This window comes from Truncatella angustata (genome assembly GCF_020726525.1).
Source record: "Truncatella angustata strain MPI-SDFR-AT-0073 chromosome Unknown BKA67scaffold_4, whole genome shotgun sequence".
Lineage (NCBI taxonomy): Eukaryota > Fungi > Ascomycota > Sordariomycetes > Amphisphaeriales > Sporocadaceae > Truncatella > Truncatella angustata.
Genome location: NW_025763384.1, coordinates 160,509 through 177,226, shown reverse-complemented (window position 1 = coordinate 177,226; position 16,718 = coordinate 160,509). Strand labels below are relative to the sequence as shown.

Here is a 16,718-nt window from a genome sequence, read left to right as displayed (position 1 = left end):
ACTCTACAGTGGCTGAGTGATGCTTACTTCTTGGGCAGCTCCAGTCGCTTCAAACACCTTCGAAGACGCAAGGGGAACTTTGCCCTGCATGCCGTGCTCAATTGACAGTGGTTCAGATCTCACCGATCCGATTGCCTGACTTAGCTGCTAAGCGCAACCAACCGTTGTTCCCAGGTTTCCATGTCGTGGCCGCGTGCAATTTGCGCCTATTTCACGGGACTGGGGGGGTTCTGTCTTCGGGGTACTTGCTTCTTCCGTTCATCAACCAAGGATGGCACACTCGATCAAGAACAATATATCAAGGTTTATTATTCCCGAAGAGTAGTCCTTCTGTGTGGGTTACATGGAATAAATCGCATCAGCATAACAAGACAGAGGATCTCGACAGTCCATCGTTGATTCCGCCGCTTGTATAACCTGGCTAGGGATAGAGTTGTGCCCACTTGAAGCCTACTGCACAGCATATGGGAGTTGTTCTGAGACCCTGCGAACTAACACCATCTTTCCGGATATAGCTCATGTTACCTGGGCAGCCAGCCGTTTGTGGTCATCGCAGGCTTGAGAAAGTTTCGGGCGGGTTTCCTGTCAAATGTGCTTTTCGTGTTACTACCCAATTTCGGGTCTTGCTCGAATAGCCCCCATTGCTCGTGGCCTGGAAGCACCGAAGCGCGGCTCGTCGAACCCATTATGCAAGCACTTAAGAGTTACCAACCATGTTCCTGACCCGAATACTCTCCGCAACACCACGCCTGTTTAGAATTCCAGCTTCTCCCCCTCCCCCTTACAAGAAATGCAGCAGGGAGTATGGACATGTCAACACATAATATGCATCTTGTCCTTGATTCGTTTCGTCATTAACTAGTCATGCCACTTGGAAAGCCATAGCCAGAAAGAAATCTTCGACACCAAATTTATGGTTACTACCAATTGGAATCACTACATGGTCAATCTTCCCAGTACTTTTACTCGTGCGAGAATTCATCTCACAAACATTAGACGCTGGCCTGAAAACGGTGTTAGCTACACGTGCGTGGCATACTCCGCAGAACCCGCTGTCATCAAACCGCGTGATGCAAGCATGATGCAAATGCAGAGCGTCTTTTGAGGTAGTTGAACGCAATGGAAAATAGGAGCAAACGAAATTGCTCACGTGGACTTGAAGAAAGTTTGATTTACGACCAGACAAGACCTCAATCACTAATTGGGAACCCCCAAGGTGGATGTCCCGGAAGGATAGCATTTATACTTTTATATGATTGACCACTTGTAATATAGTGAGACCTACTTTTGCTGCGTCACCACCCATAGTGTCCCAGCTAGCTATCGAAAACTAGGTTTCCCTTAATGAACTGAAACAGGTGCGGGGGTATTGCACAAGATCTGAATTGCATCTACCAGTCATATCCCTTACCAGCCTTTTGCAGCCCCGAATCGAAGTCGGCATGTTTGCCGTTTGAAGGTGCGCAAACGTGTATGCAGCGTTCGGGTAAGTAGGCACTGCAATGGGATGAGCCGTATAAGATACCGTTCCTGTGTATCTATCGTATGATTCGTCTGCGGCTATGTACAGTATCGACATTGTAATTGTTCCATCCACTTTCCCATAGCTGCCACCCCACCGTCGATCACGGCGATTGCGATTGCTCGTTGGTTTGAAACAACCGCATTGGTACATAGACCAAGCCTAAGCCTGCAACTTTAGGAGCTAGGTTAGTTATCCTTCTTTATCCTTTGACCATTCTCGGCTTCAGTGGCAGGCTGATTCAGGCCATCGATGACACTTGAGCTGCCGCTGTTCTTTTTTTCTTTCTTTCTTTTTTTGGGTTTGTTTTGGGATTGATGATTCCGGGACTTGTGACAGCGTGCAAAAGTGGTTACATTAACACGGCCTATGCTCCAGTATTACCTCCTGAGGTGATCACATCAATATGAGACTGCATACCGCAATTCCGCATCATGGTAGAAATCATCCAAGCCGCAGAAACCAGGGTGGTTTTGGATGGTTTCTAGCAGTGGCATGTTCTTTCTCCCTCAAAAAGAAAAGCATCAAAAGGTTCAACTAACCCTGCTTATTCACGACACATGCACAGGGCCCATTGGCTGCTGTATTCTTTTCACAGTCCCCATCCCGGCAATTCTTGGGCAATCTGCATATCAAGGTTGCAGCAATTGTTTCGCGACAACTTGATTTGTCCCCTGTCTCTTCCTGGACCAAATCTCCAGTCCAAGCGGTCCTCCCTCTTCTGACCTTGCAATATACATACGGTAGCTTTGCAGGAACACGCCGACGACTGCTACGCTGATTAGGACAGCCAGACTGTTGTTTCCACAGTACGGGTCCTCACCCCTGGCCTCTCATATCAAACGAAAGAGCCCGAGCCCACTTTCATACCTTCGTAGCCGCAGTGCGAAAATACGAAGGTAGTCGAGTAGACGTCATCGCTAGAACCTGTCTTGTCCCGTTTTAGTGCACTTGGCTCACCTCTTGAAGCCTCAAACGCACGAGGCGGCCTTGAACTTGATTACTGCCTTGTCCTCCTCGTTCCTGCTCGTGTGCGGAAAATCTGCAAGCTGCAATACTACGCTGCCGAAAGAGTCAGGTGTCGCATGCGGCCAACAAACTCTCATGCTTCTCGCAAACCACTCGGAGTCTCCCATCTGTACTTGCAAAGTGGCTCTCTGCTCAGCGAGGGCCGATCCTCCCAACGCCGTTTCGCCTAGACTGGGCAAGGTTCAGCAGCTCGCCGAGCGGCTAGTCTGACTATCAGCAAATGCAAGGCATATCCTGCCGCTAGAACCAAGGTCAAGCTCCACTGAATCACCGATCCATTGATGACCTACCCACCAGTGAAGAGTCCACCGCAATCAAGTCGAGAGTCCAAACAAACTGGTTGAGCTAGGGAAAAGGGAGAAATTATCTCTGCGCGACCTGGAATTTGACAGAAGGTGATCTTCCTGCGATCTTCCTGTTGCTGTCGGCCATATAAATCACACTCGTTTGAACACAGAGCACGGCGCCGAACACACTCCGTATAACACACGTGCCGTGGACCTAATCGACCAGGTCTCGAGTCCAGCGCACTAACGCTCATCGTATTCTCTTGGGATCTCCAGCGCCACGGGCGTCGGCCGCCCACGAATTGTATAGCGGTGGAGCGCTGCTGCTTCCATACAGAATAACGTCAGCGATAAAGCCGATACTCCCGCGTCGCTCGTTCGCAGGTGAACGACAAACGCCAAGCGCACACCAGATAGCCAACTCGCTTTTGGGAGGCTCTCCTTGGTCTTGGTCAGCTTCTGGAAAGCGTTTGAGCAGTATGGCGCCGTCTTTTCTGAATTTTAAGGAGCTCCGTCGACGGTCGCGGGCAAGCTTCAAGACAGAACGATCTAACACTGATAACTCGAGCAACGACAACGACGATACCAGCCATGGCACCGTTCCAACCAACGGTTCTGTGACGCCAGCCTCACTGGCTGCGCGGTCGCAGTCGGACCTGAACCTGCAAGTAAAGGACTCGCATGGAACACCACCGCCGCCAGTCCCTCAAAATAGACCTCCGTTGCCAAGTGCTCCGAACAAGCGATACAGCGTTGGAGGCATGTCGGGCCTTGGTTCGCCGACTGTTCTGGTCAATGGCCAGAACAAGTCTTTTGCTGTCTCGCATTATGCTCCGCGCATTACCAATGTGACAGAAAACTCCTGGGTAAGTTGCTCCACCGGTTGAAATACCAGTGACTATACAGACATGGCTTGGTTGCCGCTGAGGGCAATGCACGTTGCTATTTCTGGAGACTACTTGGCCTTGGAGGGTTGGATGCTGATTACTTCTTAGGTTTCCCAAAAAGTGCTTTTGATCAATGGCACTATCGGCGATCCAGCACAAGGTTCTTTGGATGGCACTCTAACGGTGAACCGTATGGACGATGCTTTCCCAGCCACGTTCTGGCCTGTATGCGAGTCCCATTTCAAAGCATTGGTATACCTCGTGCCCGGCGCGAACAGATTACGATTTGACTTCAACAGCCCGAAGCTTTCTAACTCTGGTTCCTCGAACCCACTCCATTCTTCTTACCTCACCGTTCACATGGTACCCCCCATGAACTCGCCCCCTTTGCAGCTGGCAATTCTTGTCGCAAAGGACTCCCCAGCGACGTTTGATGCTGTGCCGGCGCGGATAGAAAGAGAAGGAAACGGTTTGGAAACCGCAGTTCGCAAGTTCCGCATGGCCGCATATTTGTGGCAAGCTTTCACAGCAGAGCAGATGTATAGAAACAAATTTGGACGGCGCGTCTTCAGATTCGAGGAAGAGTGGACCACGGGAACCAGCAATCAAAGAGACTTGGAAATGGGCACTATGCGGTCGGAGGCACGCATTCATGTCATTCGCTCGGACAAAACCGTCGCGGAGATCCGGGATCTCGAGAGAGCTCAGCAGTATTCGAAAGCAACCAAGAAAGGTGAGCTGTACGAGATTGCTGCCGACGCCGTCAAGAACTACTTCAAACCACTTCCGGGCCAGAAGCAATACGTCTCGGTGTTGATACTGGACGCTCACTGGGACACTGTTTCAAAAACAGTTCTTGGTCACGCCGCCCTGGGTGGCAATGCTGGCGACTTGCAGCTAGCTATCTTTGGATCGCATTGCATGCAGAGCTATCCTACGACTTTCGAAGAAGTGGTGCCCGCTTTCACCGACTGCACTCCAACCGACACAAACTACGTCGCAAACGATTGTAACGAGGGCGGAAGCTCGTGGGAAGCCGCCAACATTGGAATTGGCGCACACATGCACGAGACGGGTCACCTGTTCGGCTGCCCGCACCAGGAGAATGGTGTCATGTTGCGAGATTATGTTCGACTCAACCGGACGTTTGTGGCACGTGAGGCCTACTGCACGCGGACCAAGTCAAAAGGAGGCCTGGTCTCACAGGCAGACGAATGCACGTGGCACAGGCTGGATTGTCTGAGATTCAGGAACCACCCTTGCTTTAGAGCTCCGAACGACCCCGTACTTAACCTCGACAACAGTGTGCAGGCCTGGCCCGTAGAAGACGGCAAGGTGCTCGTGACTGCCCCGACCGGCGTCTCATACCTCGAGCTCTACCCAGAGGGCGATGATCTGTGTCACACATGGATTGAATACCCAGCGGAGAACGGACAGGTGCAGCGGCACCTGACTCTGACAGAGAAGGAGCTCAAAGAACGACTCCCCGAGGACAAGCGCCAGGCGAAGCTGAAGGTGTGCATCAAATCGCATGGTGGCGGCAATCTGGATATCGGCGACTTCGGCAGCTTGAGCTCCAAGTCATCCGCGCTCAAGCTCTCCTTTGCGGTCGGACCTATCGGCAAGTTTGCTTTCAGGGGCAACAAGCTAGGAATGTCCCAGATGGAGGGCAGCGAGCCGCAGGAGTTCATCTTTACTAGCGTGAAGAAGCAAGAACGAGTGCTTTCCAAGATCGTGTTCTACCACGGTTTTGCTTTTGATGGTATGGAGTTCTTCTACGACGATGAATCGAGCCAATTGTTCGGCAAGCGCGGGGGCAAACCAGGAGGCGACACATTCGACATGAGTAAGTGCACCCGGTCCATCTCATCACGCTTTTGCTGACTATTGTAGATGTACGCCGAGGCGAATACATAACTGGTTTCATTGTGCGGTCCGGTCTTTGGGTCGACGCAGTCCAAGTCTTGACGAGCATGGGAAGAAAGTCGCCCATGTATGGCAACGCACATGGCGGATCATCGTAAGTCTCTGGTGGATGCTCAAGCAACACATGTACTGACATATCATCACGCAGCCATACTCTTCTACCACCTCGAGGCTACACAGTCTGTGGTGTTTCTGGTTCCTGCGCTGGCTGGGTTGACGGTTTCTCGGTACTCATCACCCGGTGGTAGTCCACACCAACATCACTCTTGCACATAATGCACAACGTTGCATCTCACAACATTTGGAAACACAGGGAGGGGGGTTTGAGTTTGAGTCGGCAGCAACGAATGCATATCAACCAACGAACACCAACCTGGCTCTGTCTATAATACCCCTTGATCGACGGTCCACGAATCGAGCATTTTCGTTTTGTTACAATTCCTTTCCTTTTGCGGCATACCCCGAGGCAGCATGGCCGTTCAGGATTTTTACAGGTTTGGGCATAATTTTCTAGGCATTGACATGCATAAGCATGCATGGATCACACGTCCTTTTGGTGGACACTATCACATAGACAAGAGCCATAGGAAAGCTCACGGGTGAGCATAATGTTTGTATTCTTGATATACATAGGGAAAGTGAAATATAGTGGCCGGCAATGGATGGCCTGGCCAAAGTAGCCCAATGAGCCGATTGTCAGGACTCGTGACCAGTCCTACAGAACGTATATGATATGGGGCAGGTACAGATCTGGTCTCGAGAAATAACACTGCGCAGGCATTCACAACAAATGAAGAACATGTCGCCAAAAACAAGGGGGTGGCTGGTAGTGTTCGTTCGCGGTATGCGTGTAGAATCAACTGCTTTTCTTCTTCTCCTTTTCTCTCCCCCCCGGAAATCCATTGGCCACTGTACGTACTCGGGCATCATTAGTTCGTGTAGTATTGCACTCTCATGCCAAGGAATGCTAGGCTCAAGTCGCCCCCGGGTGGACGAAAGCAGCGGCGATGACATAAGAAGCCTGGATCATTTGGAAGTTTGTGTGTCGTCAACTCTATTCATTGCCGCCAAAGAAAAGAGTGGATCACGGCGAGGTTAGTCCCCATGTAGCTTAGCCAAGTATGCAAATGACGGCATCAAGTGACCTGCCAGGGACGTGGGGCCTGGATCATGGACGAAGAAGGTCTGGCCAAGCAATGAATCAAGGCCAGCTCCTGCCTTTTGCTCTGCCTGCATTTACTTTCCTACCTTTATATACCATACGTGCCTATCTGCTGCCGCGTCGAACTGCTTCTAGACACTATTTTCCGCATGTTTGCTGTTGGGAACGAAGCCAATCGCAACATATCTACACGAAAACCGACTTTGCACAGGCCGGAAAACTCACAAAAAGACGGTGTAAGTTACTGCCCAGGTACCTGTTTTTCTTTTCTGCCTCCCCCCTCTCCTTCTCTCTCTACCCGCACTCTTTGTTGACGCGTTCACAAACCACAGCACCAAAACCTCTCATATCCACATATATCACGGACGGACGAACGCAACACTCACATAATACCAGCTCAGACATGTCGAAACGAACAAGCACCGCCAATGGCGCCCTCTCCAAGCAAGCCTCCGAGGTCGCAAGTGGTACGTATCTGCCTCTAAACACGCGACGACAAACGTGTAGCTGCTAACATTGCCATGCAGAGCCTCCCAAGGACAGACAGCAGGATCTGCTCACCTCTACCGACGGCCACTTCTCGCTCGTCAGGGCTATGCACATGGCCGACTACATCACGGAGATGAACGGTTTCTGCGGCATCATGTCCGTCTTCTCCTCCCTCCGCTACTGCCTCGGAGACCCGACCGACAAGTCGAACCTCTACCTCGCCCTGGCTTTCCTGCCCGCCGGTCTGTTCTTCGACTTCATGGATGGACGCGTCGCCAGATGGCGCAAGAAGAGCAGCATGATGGGACAGGAGCTCGACTCCCTCGCCGACCTGGTATGTGGCGCCCACCCTCCCCTCTCGTCTTGTATGGTTAATTCGTTGAATTTTTCCACTGTTCGAACAAACAAACAAACAAACAAACAAACAACAGCATCTGACCCATCTGTAGATCTCCTTCGGCCTCGCCCCCGCCTGCGTAGCCTTCTCTATCGGCCTGCGCACGACCCTTGACCACATCTTCCTCGCCGTCTTCGTCTTGTGCGGCCTGACCCGCCTCGCGCGCTTCAACGTGACCGCCGCCAACATCCCCCACGACGCCTCGGGCAAGGCCAGCTACTTCGAGGGCACCCCGATCCCGACGTCGCTGGGCACCGACGCCCTGATGGCGTACTGGGTGTCCCAGGGCTGGATCCTGGACCAGGTTCCCTTTGGCGTCTGGTTCCAGGGCACCGCCTTCGAGATCCACCCCATCGTCTTCCTCTTCGTCGCCCACGGCAGCTTGATGGTCTCCAAGACTCTGCACGTCCCTAAGCCTTAGAAACAAAGAAAGACAGAAAACGAAAGAAAACAAAGAGCTGGGATTTACAGGGGTGGAAGTATGAATTTCACGGCGTCGGGGGAGAGTCGGTCGTGACGAGTATGTGGACAGGAGAACGAATACACGTGACAATTTGGCCGTGGCGTTTATTCCCGACTAGCATATTCGGCAGCGTCTGGAGTGGCAGGACGATTAACACGCGAGCATGAAAGAAGGGGGAAAGTCGAGAGACTTGTATTACTTATAGACATGCCATGTATTGATGCGAGGTTAGCTCACCATTCCGAGACAATGATGCACACGATACCCCTTTATATTGACGTGTAAACACACGCTGTTGATGAATTCTGTGTCCAACTAGTCCCAAGGGGATTTGTGTACCGGCGATATCTTCTAATTCACCCACCATCTACCCATCAACGCCTTTGCTTGATCCAGATGCCACCTCGCTCGTGCTTTGTGGAAAAGCCACATGTGGTTATTCAGATCCCCATCTGGCTGGGTCCCCCTGGCCTCTTCTCATGCAGCACCCTGCACTCACTCCTCACGGCTGCCCTGCCATGCCGAGCCGATACGGAAGCCGAACCGGTAGAGATTGAAGCCCCGGAAACGTTGTGGGCGACCCCCCGCGCGGTGGCAGACTTGAGATGAAGCATCAAAACGTGATAACCGAGGCTTCCCTGTGGGACGACCTAGGTCTCAATCCAGACCCTCGTGCGTGTACGCATCGTATCCACCACCAGCCAAGACCGAATCCGAACAAGTGTTATGCCGCGGCTTCACTAGGTCTCGACAAAGTTGTTCAGAGTCTCCTCGAGCTGGCCGGTCTCGGCCAGGGCGAGCAGGAACTGGTGGATGAACGGCGTGAAATCCCTCTGTCGGGACTCGTACTCGGTCCGGGCGCTCTGGTGGCTGTCGATCTCGGCGGCGAGCGCGGCCTCGAGGTCGTTCTGTTCGACGATGAGCTCGGCCATCAGCAGCGCGGCCTGCTCCCTGCCGAAGCCTGGCTGGGACATCTTCTCGAGAAAGGCTTCGGTGGGGCCGACGTTAGCGGCCATTTCCCATGTCAGGTGGTTCAGGCGCTCGAGCTTCTCGGGCGGGAACAGCGTCGAGATCGGTGGGTGTGGCCACGAGCGGTCGTCGGCCCGGTACCCTTGCTCGAGCGTCTGGGCCGCGGCGAGACTCTGGACCAGCCTGTCCTCCAGGCTCTGTAGCGGTGTGGTACACACGGCGAGGAGGTTGAAGTTGGTCGAGAAGATGCCTGCTGCCATGCGGACCTGGATAGTCTCTACTGCTGTCTTGACCCAGTCATCGCTTTCACCTCCGTGTGGGCCGAGACAGAGGGGCTTATCCTCCAGACCGTCGAACTCCCAGACTTTTCCGGCGTGCGGGACAAATGCGATGTAGTGCATCGCGGCGTTGGCCAGTTGGTTCTTCTTCCTAGTAATCGAGGCTTGATTGCTGGCAGCGGTGACCGGGATCCTGACTTTGCCCCTGCCTTTCGGGGCCTTGATGGCTCGCTTGCTCCGCGTGGCCCTCTCGGCCGCTTCGGCCTGGTTCTTCCAGGCCAGGTCTTCGTTGAGAAGCTGAGTACGCCGGGCGACAGAATTGTGTATACAGCGAATGAATTCGTTGTGGTCAATGGCATTGCCACGACCGAAGTAGGAGAGAGATGCCGTCTGGTCTTTGAACTGTTGGAGCTCCGGGCCATACGTTGCATCCGGTATGTTCATGGCTATGTTCATGAGCGCCACGGTAGCGCAGTTGTTTGAAATGGTCTGGTTCGCGAACCAGAGCTCTTGGGGACAATCCTGACGCTCTTCCGCATTTTGCTGGGCCGACGAGTCGTATGGGAAGAGGAAGATGAGACCATAGACTGGCTTGGAGAGGGCATCAAGGGAATTATCATCCAAGCTGAACAACTCTATGATTTTCAGGTCCGGAGCGCCCATCTCGTGCAACATGGCTTGGAAGAATTTGGGCTCAGACTCGAGCTCAACCCACCCCTTATAGGAACGTAGCTCCTCGGACACCATGGGTGCACATAGAGTCTCTGTGACAAGGTCGAGATCTTCCTGACTGGTGAAGGTCTTCTGCGCAGAAGCCACAGCCTTGCGCTTAGGCCGGGACGATGCAGCTGTCGTCTTGAGCGGTTCCTTGGTAGCAGGGATGACGTACTCATCCTCATAGTTGGTTGGCGCCTTTCTATTGCGGCCCGAGCGACGAGGTGCTGGTTGTGCCGGTGAATCTGGGGTTTTGGGCGATTCGAGAGAGCCCTTACTCTCATCGCTTACATCTTTCATGACTTCATCCTCGGTCAGAGATGGCGTACTCAGTGCAGATAACTTAGAGCTGTCACCATTAGTTTCGATTCCATTCTCTGCATCATCGGATGCATGGCCCCGAGCTCTACTCGGTCGCCGTGAGGGTTCGTCAGCGGTTTCAGCCATCTTGATGTCGCCGTCTCCGTTGACGAGGCTCTGGGCTTCTGGCTCAGAGCTGGGACGTCGACGGACTTGATCGCTCATCATGTCGTTGATAGCGACGACGACGACCGAAAAGTAACGTAGAAGTGTTTGGGGCCTGTGGTCTAGTTGGCAGACAGCAGTTGGTGTTTACCTGCTCGGCAGTGGTCAAACGCAGCTGAGAACAGACAGCCAGGAGTCTAGGTGAAATCGGTCGTGTAGTATATCAAATGTGACAATGGGTGAAGTCAGGCGAAACTGAACAAAGCAGGATGCCTGCCGGGACGCCTGCCTGGATGCCTGAAGATTCCGCACCTGCTTGAAACAGCGCCGGAAACTCGAAGAGATGAGCAGAATATGCCAGTCTGAGTGAGAACCCCAGGACCCTGACCAGTCGACAAGCATTCAACCCGACGACACTTGTAAGACAACAACTCCAGATGAGGCCCCAGACTAAGCTGTTGAGTGCTGTTCTGAAAGTACAAGGTCCTCAGCGACTGAATACCTGAGTTTCCACATGACATGAAATCAAGTGTGGCAAATGCTGAGGGGCCAATTTGCACGAATAGGTAAGCCCAGTTCAGGGGGAGGATAGATGCTGGTGCAAGAGAAGGAATTAAGACAGCAGCAACAAGCCCGAAGGATGCAGCTATTCTCAGCCAGGACGGATGTGCAGCGATGTGCAGCAAACTGGTGGCATAAGTCCAGAAAAGAACCCAAGGGAGGCTCTGGGAGAATACTGTGGTTGCGGATTGGATCAAAGTGGTAGGAAAGCTGGCCGGCAGGTATCTGTTGCCCAGTCCTGACCGAGGAGGGTAATTTTCAAACAATGTCGACACAAGATAAATTAGAACCGTCGAATGTCAACGGGCTCACACAACTGTCAGCCGCTGGAGCTGGATAAAGAATATGGTAACATGTCATGACGGAGGCTGGTTATCTCAAAGGACGAGTTGCAAGGGCAGCGGGTATGCAATCCGGGGGTTGTAATGGTTTCCGTAATGATCCAATGAGGTCCAGGGAATTCTTGGCTTCCAACTGCTCAAAGTGCGTACCGTAGGGGACGTCCCACGTAACTACCTAACCTAGGTTACGGTAAAGCTTGGAATTAGTGGGAGGAGCTGTACAGATCCGTAGGGGTGTTTGCTAATTGTGGCGGGGAGGGGGGGGGGGGTTCACACAGTGTGAGGATGACTTGCATGCGCCATGTAACTCGAGCCTGAGGTTGCTGCTGGGCCGTACAGTGTGCATGGCCATTTCCCACTTTGTTTCTTTTCTTCCCTTTCTGCGGGTTCAACGTTCAGTTCCACGGTGACGCGCTTCCAGCCTTTGGACTTGGACGTGACCCGGGTCCATACATCAAAATTTCGGGTTGGGTTAGTCCAAGTTAGCTGTTTGCATGTTTACCTACTGGAGAGCTTGGTGCCGACAACACTGCAATTCACGACCACAACAATCCACATCCCAACTTGATATTGCTGGGTAGGGGGAACGTCGCCAGGCTATATTTCTCAAGATACTTTGACCTCACAAAAGTAGCGGCACACTCATTGCTTGCTCGCGCTGCCAGCCCAAGCCAGCCATAGACATCAACACAAGACAAAACACAACTTCCATGGTCTATCTCCACCACGGCATGCCATGAATGGAACGCCGCGCGTGCGGTCTGGTGGTTTTCCACAAACACCAGGAACCGTAGCTCCTAGAACGAGGAGAGATGACCCTCCCACCCCGGCATCCATACCCAGACAACAAAGAGGCCCGAGAGCCTCCTTGCCTCCTGCCCCCGAGAACAAGTCTGCTGCCGCACCGGGCGACCGACCGCCTTTGATACCCTTGACAGTCGTCGACGCTCCTAGTCAGAGGTTCTACGCCGTCGCCATCTACGTCGCGCTTTTCGCCTACCGTTTCTGGGACTGGATAGGCGTCGTCGAGGAGGACACCGGATCTTTTGCCCTGTTCCTCAAATGGATCGTCATCGACTTCCTCTTTCTATTTGTCGCTCTCCCAGCTCTCAGGATACCATGGCTCGATCTATCACAACCAGTCGTTATAGGCCTGTTCGCCCTGCAGCTCGCACTGAACTGGACACTCATGTTCAATATCCAGGTCTCGTGGACGGCATGGTTGCTGGGCATCGTCAAGATCTTCTACGACAAGGGAGAGCTTTCTATCTCGGAACACAACGTCAAGGTCTCGAGTATCCTGCACAACGCCTCTCTGATTATGGGCAAGCAGATTATCAACATCCTGCCGGAGGGCTCTGCGCTGCTGAATCCCGAGAAAACCCCGTTTTGCGTCGGCCAGGGAGGCAAGAATGTCGTCACCATCCCCCTCTACTTCAATGCCACTATTCCCGCCGAGGTGGAGCTCATCCGCATCGATCTCGACACGAACAACGAGGAAGTCATCAAGCTCAGCAAATCACAAATCCGCGAGATCGATAGGCAGGCAAAGAGGATTGCCGAGGACGGCGGCGTGACATCCTACAAGTATGATGTGCCAGTTAAGAAGTCTGGCGCGTATCGGTTGCACAAGGTCCTCGACGAGTACAAGTTGGAAGTTCAAAGGGTCACCGAGCCAACATACGTCGTACCTTGTCCCAAAGCCCAGGTCCGTCGGGCGGAATCGTCCAACCGATGTATCAACGATTTGTCCGACCTGTCCCTAGACGTCTACGGAACACCGCCCCTGAAGATTGTCTACAGCCGTACTATCAATGGCAAGGATCATAGCTTCCATTTCCAAAGCCTTCAGCCTGATGGGTTCTCCTCGCCACTGCTCGGTGCGGCAAAGACTTCGAGCTTGATCTTGCAAGAGGGAGAGGATGTCTCGTGGGCCCGTGCTCAGTCCGTCGCTGTTGCCCTCAACGAGTCCATGAGCCAATCTGGCGATTGGCAGTATTCCATTGATGAAGTCCATGACGTTTTCGGCAACGTGATCAAGTACACTTTACTTGGCGAGGAATCTGAAGCTAAGCCAAAGCCAAAGCACCTGGTCCAAAACTTCCTGGTCCGGGAGCGACCTCAAGCAACCCTCCGTGGCTGTGACCTGAGGAACCCACTCAAGGTGGCCAAGGGCCAATCAACAAAGCTGCCTACTAGCTACAGGTTGCCAGGCCACTCATCGAGTCGCGCCGCATATACTCTTACTTGGCAATTCTCTCCGATCGACACTCTCAGTAAGAGCGGTGACCACGGAGATGTTGTTGAAACCGGTACTTTCACGGCCAAGAACGCTGAAGACCAGCCGACCATTTCTGCCCCCGGTCTGTACACCTTGAAGTCTGTCTCGTGTGACTCGTGTGAGGGCGAAATCGAGGAGCCCTCTTCATGTCTGTTGCTCAACCCTCTGGAGCCCGAGCTCAGCTTACAGGCCGAGGGGATCCCCGACAAGTGCGCGGGTAGCTCAATTGGTCTGCGCGTTAACCTTGATCTTGTGGGCACTCCGCCCTTCAAAGTCGTCTACGATATTACTAGCGACACGGAGCGTTCTCGCAGAGAGAGCGTCATTGTCAAGGGGCTGCGCCAACAGATCGATCTTCTCCCTCGCAATGCTGGTCACTACCAGTATAGATTCAGGAAGCTGGAGGACGCTATTTATAAGAATATTCCTTTGCCGCTCACTGATGAATATCATCTCGAGCAGAATGTCAAGCCTCCTGCAACTGCCTTTTTCTATGACCAGCCAGCCGCTATTACCGCCTGTTTGGACGAGCCGATCAAGGTCGACGTTGCACTTCGTGGCGATGGACCATTCACTCTGGAATGGGAACTCGTTCATGAGGGTAAGAAGAAGTCCCAAAAGATCACCGACATTACAGCAGAATCTTATGCTATTGAGACCGCTCCTCTGTCTCATGGCGGAGACTACACGCTTGCTCTAACTAGCATTCAAGACACGACTGGATGCCGTATCTTCTTGAAAGAGGAAATCAAGATTACTGTTCGACGACAGCGACCACGCGCTGCGTTTGGCCACATCGAGAACAGAAAGACAACTACTGTTATCGAAGATGCCAAGGTCAAGATTCCACTGAAGTTGTCTGGAGAGGCGCCCTGGAGAGTTACGTATCGCAACCTTGATAGTGGAAAGGACGAGCAAACCATGATCGCACGTTCCAACAACGATTTCTTGGAGACCACAGAGCGTGGCACTTTCGAGATCATCGACCTTTCGGACAGGCAGTGCCACGGACAGGTTGACCCTAAGCTGTCAACTTTCCAAGTCAACTGGTTCCCTCGACCGGAACTCTCCTTGGTTACAGCTGATAGTATTTCACAAAATGACGATGTATTCGTCAAACAAGACGTGTGCGAGGGTGACATCGACGGTTTTGAAGTCGCACTCAAGGGTAAGTTTCTCGCTATGACATACTTCTCACAAACACTAACCGAATAATCAAGGCTCTCCACCGTATCATGTTGCATACGAAGTCAAGCACAAACCGAAGACTGGCTCTGGTTCCGTCGCACGAAAAGAGTTCGACGCTGCTATGGCCAAGGCTTCGATTCCCTTGGACACCGCCAAGGCAGGCTTGTACACATACAAATTCTCAGCACTGGCAGATAATCTCTACAATAACGACAAGAGGAAGTTTCAGCCGCTTACTTTGGAACAGACTGTCAATGCCAAGCCGACCGCCTCTTTCGTCAAGCCAGGGCAGATTTTCAAGCTCTGCATGTCCGAGCAAGATTACGAAGAGAAGATCCCCATAACCCTTCAGGGCGTGGCACCGTTCTATGTCGAGATCGAGATTCGTCATCATACTGGCAGTATCCCGGAGACATTCCGCATCCCTAACATCCCCTCTAACTCATACAGTGTGCAAATTCCTCGGGCCTATCTCAAGCTTGGCGCCCAAACCATTCGCATCCGCAAGGTTCGTGATGCACGCGGCTGCCAGCAGAAAATCGAGGTGGGAGGACCTTCCGTACAAGTTCAACTCTACGATGCCCCCGCCATCTACCCTCTGGAGACGCGCACGGACTACTGTGTGGGTGAGCGTATTGCGTACACCCTTTCCGGTACTCCTCCGTTCGAGGTTCAGTATACCTTCGGAGGCTCTCATATGAAGGCCAAGTCGCAGACCACAAACTTTCGTCGCATCGCTGAAGCCCCTGGCGACTTTACCATCACATCCATTAGTGACAAAGCATCCGAGTGTAAGGCGGCCGTCAACCTCTCCAAGACAATCCACCCTATGCCGTCGGTCAAGATCAGCCGCGGTAAGATTGTCCGCGTCGACATCCACGAAGGATCAGAAGTCGAGATCCTTTTCGAGTTTTGGGGCACCCCACCATTTGAGTTCACATACACCCGCTCGACCAACGCCCGGAAGGGGCAGAAGAGTCATGTTCTTGAGACAAGGCATGATATTTCTTACGTAAACACCAAGACTGTCACCGCTAGTCTAGAAGGTACTTATGAGGTTGTTGCTATCAAGGATAAATTCTGTGCCTTCAGCACGTTGAACACAGAGCAGAAGAACAAAGGGTCCGGGCAGAAGTTGTTGACATATTAGATGAATGAGAAGATGATCGAAAAGGGGTATACAAAGAATGAGGAAGGGAATGGAGGTACTGCATGAGCATGGCGTTCTAGGTTTGGGCAATAAATGTTTCAATTGTCATGATGCTTCGAACATGGTGGATTGTGTTCTTTCTGAGATGAGACATTGTGAACGATATTTTACCTGACTGCCTGCTCTGTGATGTTCTCCCGGCATATTTTTAACAACATCACAAGCACAAGAGCTGAGCTGTCGTTTGTACCCAGATACAATTGCAAAAGTGCCCTCAGATAGAGTTTATTTCAATTAGACTAGACCAGGATGAAGCCGGGGAAGTAATACGCAATGCCTAGCTGTTTGCCATCGCCAGTGCCCTGGTGACAAATTGCCGCACCACTGCTATCATGGCCCGGTTTCTGGAATTCACTTACAGTCCTCCACTGCTCCCTCCTTGACTCGATCTTCTAGAAATCCGGCGGCTACGTAGTGGTCTCATGGGCTCAATAGCTCGCTGTATTTTGACAGCATCGTACGTGACTCGGCAAATATGGCAAGCAAAGAGGACTACGACGACGGGCTTGACGGTGAGTACCGTTGTCAGATTCATGACTGCAAGAAAAT

At 52.5% G+C, this 16,718-nt stretch overlaps 4 protein-coding genes across 4 annotated transcripts; 3 read left to right on the top strand and 1 right to left on the bottom strand.

The window, feature by feature from the left end:
- Nucleotides 1-3,317: 3,317 nt before the first annotated feature.
- Nucleotides 3,318-5,899, top strand: BKA67DRAFT_516918 (putative peptidase family-domain-containing protein; the record flags this gene model as incomplete). Its single annotated transcript, XM_046097859.1, has 4 exons — nucleotides 3,318-3,704; nucleotides 3,834-5,571; nucleotides 5,619-5,745; nucleotides 5,800-5,899. 4 exons carry the CDS (start codon nucleotides 3,318-3,320, stop codon nucleotides 5,897-5,899), a joined length of 2,352 nt encoding a protein of 783 aa, XP_045958022.1.
- Nucleotides 5,900-6,819: 920 nt separating this feature from the next.
- BKA67DRAFT_562989 (CDP-diacylglycerol-serine O-phosphatidyltransferase) lies at nucleotides 6,820-8,438 on the top strand. Its single transcript, XM_046102641.1, has 4 exons — nucleotides 6,820-7,049; nucleotides 7,210-7,280; nucleotides 7,341-7,636; nucleotides 7,752-8,438. Exons 2-4 carry the CDS (start codon nucleotides 7,217-7,219, stop codon nucleotides 8,118-8,120), a joined length of 729 nt encoding a protein of 242 aa, XP_045958021.1. The 5' UTR covers nucleotides 6,820-7,049; nucleotides 7,210-7,216; the 3' UTR covers nucleotides 8,121-8,438.
- Nucleotides 8,439-8,902: 464 nt separating this feature from the next.
- On the bottom strand, nucleotides 8,903-10,156 carry BKA67DRAFT_517801 (uncharacterized protein; the record flags this gene model as incomplete). The annotated part of the gene is made up of 1 exon (XM_046097941.1): nucleotides 8,903-10,156. One exon carries the CDS (start codon nucleotides 10,154-10,156, stop codon nucleotides 8,903-8,905), a length of 1,254 nt encoding a protein of 417 aa, XP_045958020.1.
- Nucleotides 10,157-12,226: 2,070 nt separating this feature from the next.
- Nucleotides 12,227-16,109, top strand: BKA67DRAFT_517040 (uncharacterized protein; the record flags this gene model as incomplete). The annotated part of the gene is made up of 2 exons (XM_046097871.1): nucleotides 12,227-14,939; nucleotides 14,992-16,109. 2 exons carry the CDS (start codon nucleotides 12,227-12,229, stop codon nucleotides 16,107-16,109), a joined length of 3,831 nt encoding a protein of 1,276 aa, XP_045958019.1.
- Nucleotides 16,110-16,718: the final 609 nt, after the last annotated feature.

Excerpts from the sequence above, each read along its gene's own strand:
- BKA67DRAFT_562989 (XM_046102641.1), top strand. The coding sequence starts at position 7,217 with ATGTCGAAACGAACAAGCACCGCCAATGGCGCCCTCTCCAAGCAAGCC. Across the intron at positions 7,281-7,340 it reads AGCCTCCGAGGTCGCAAGTG|AGCCTCCCAAGGACAGACAG; the intron begins GTACGTATCTGC and ends ATTGCCATGCAG. Across the intron at positions 7,637-7,751 it reads TCGACTCCCTCGCCGACCTG|ATCTCCTTCGGCCTCGCCCC; the intron begins GTATGTGGCGCC and ends ACCCATCTGTAG.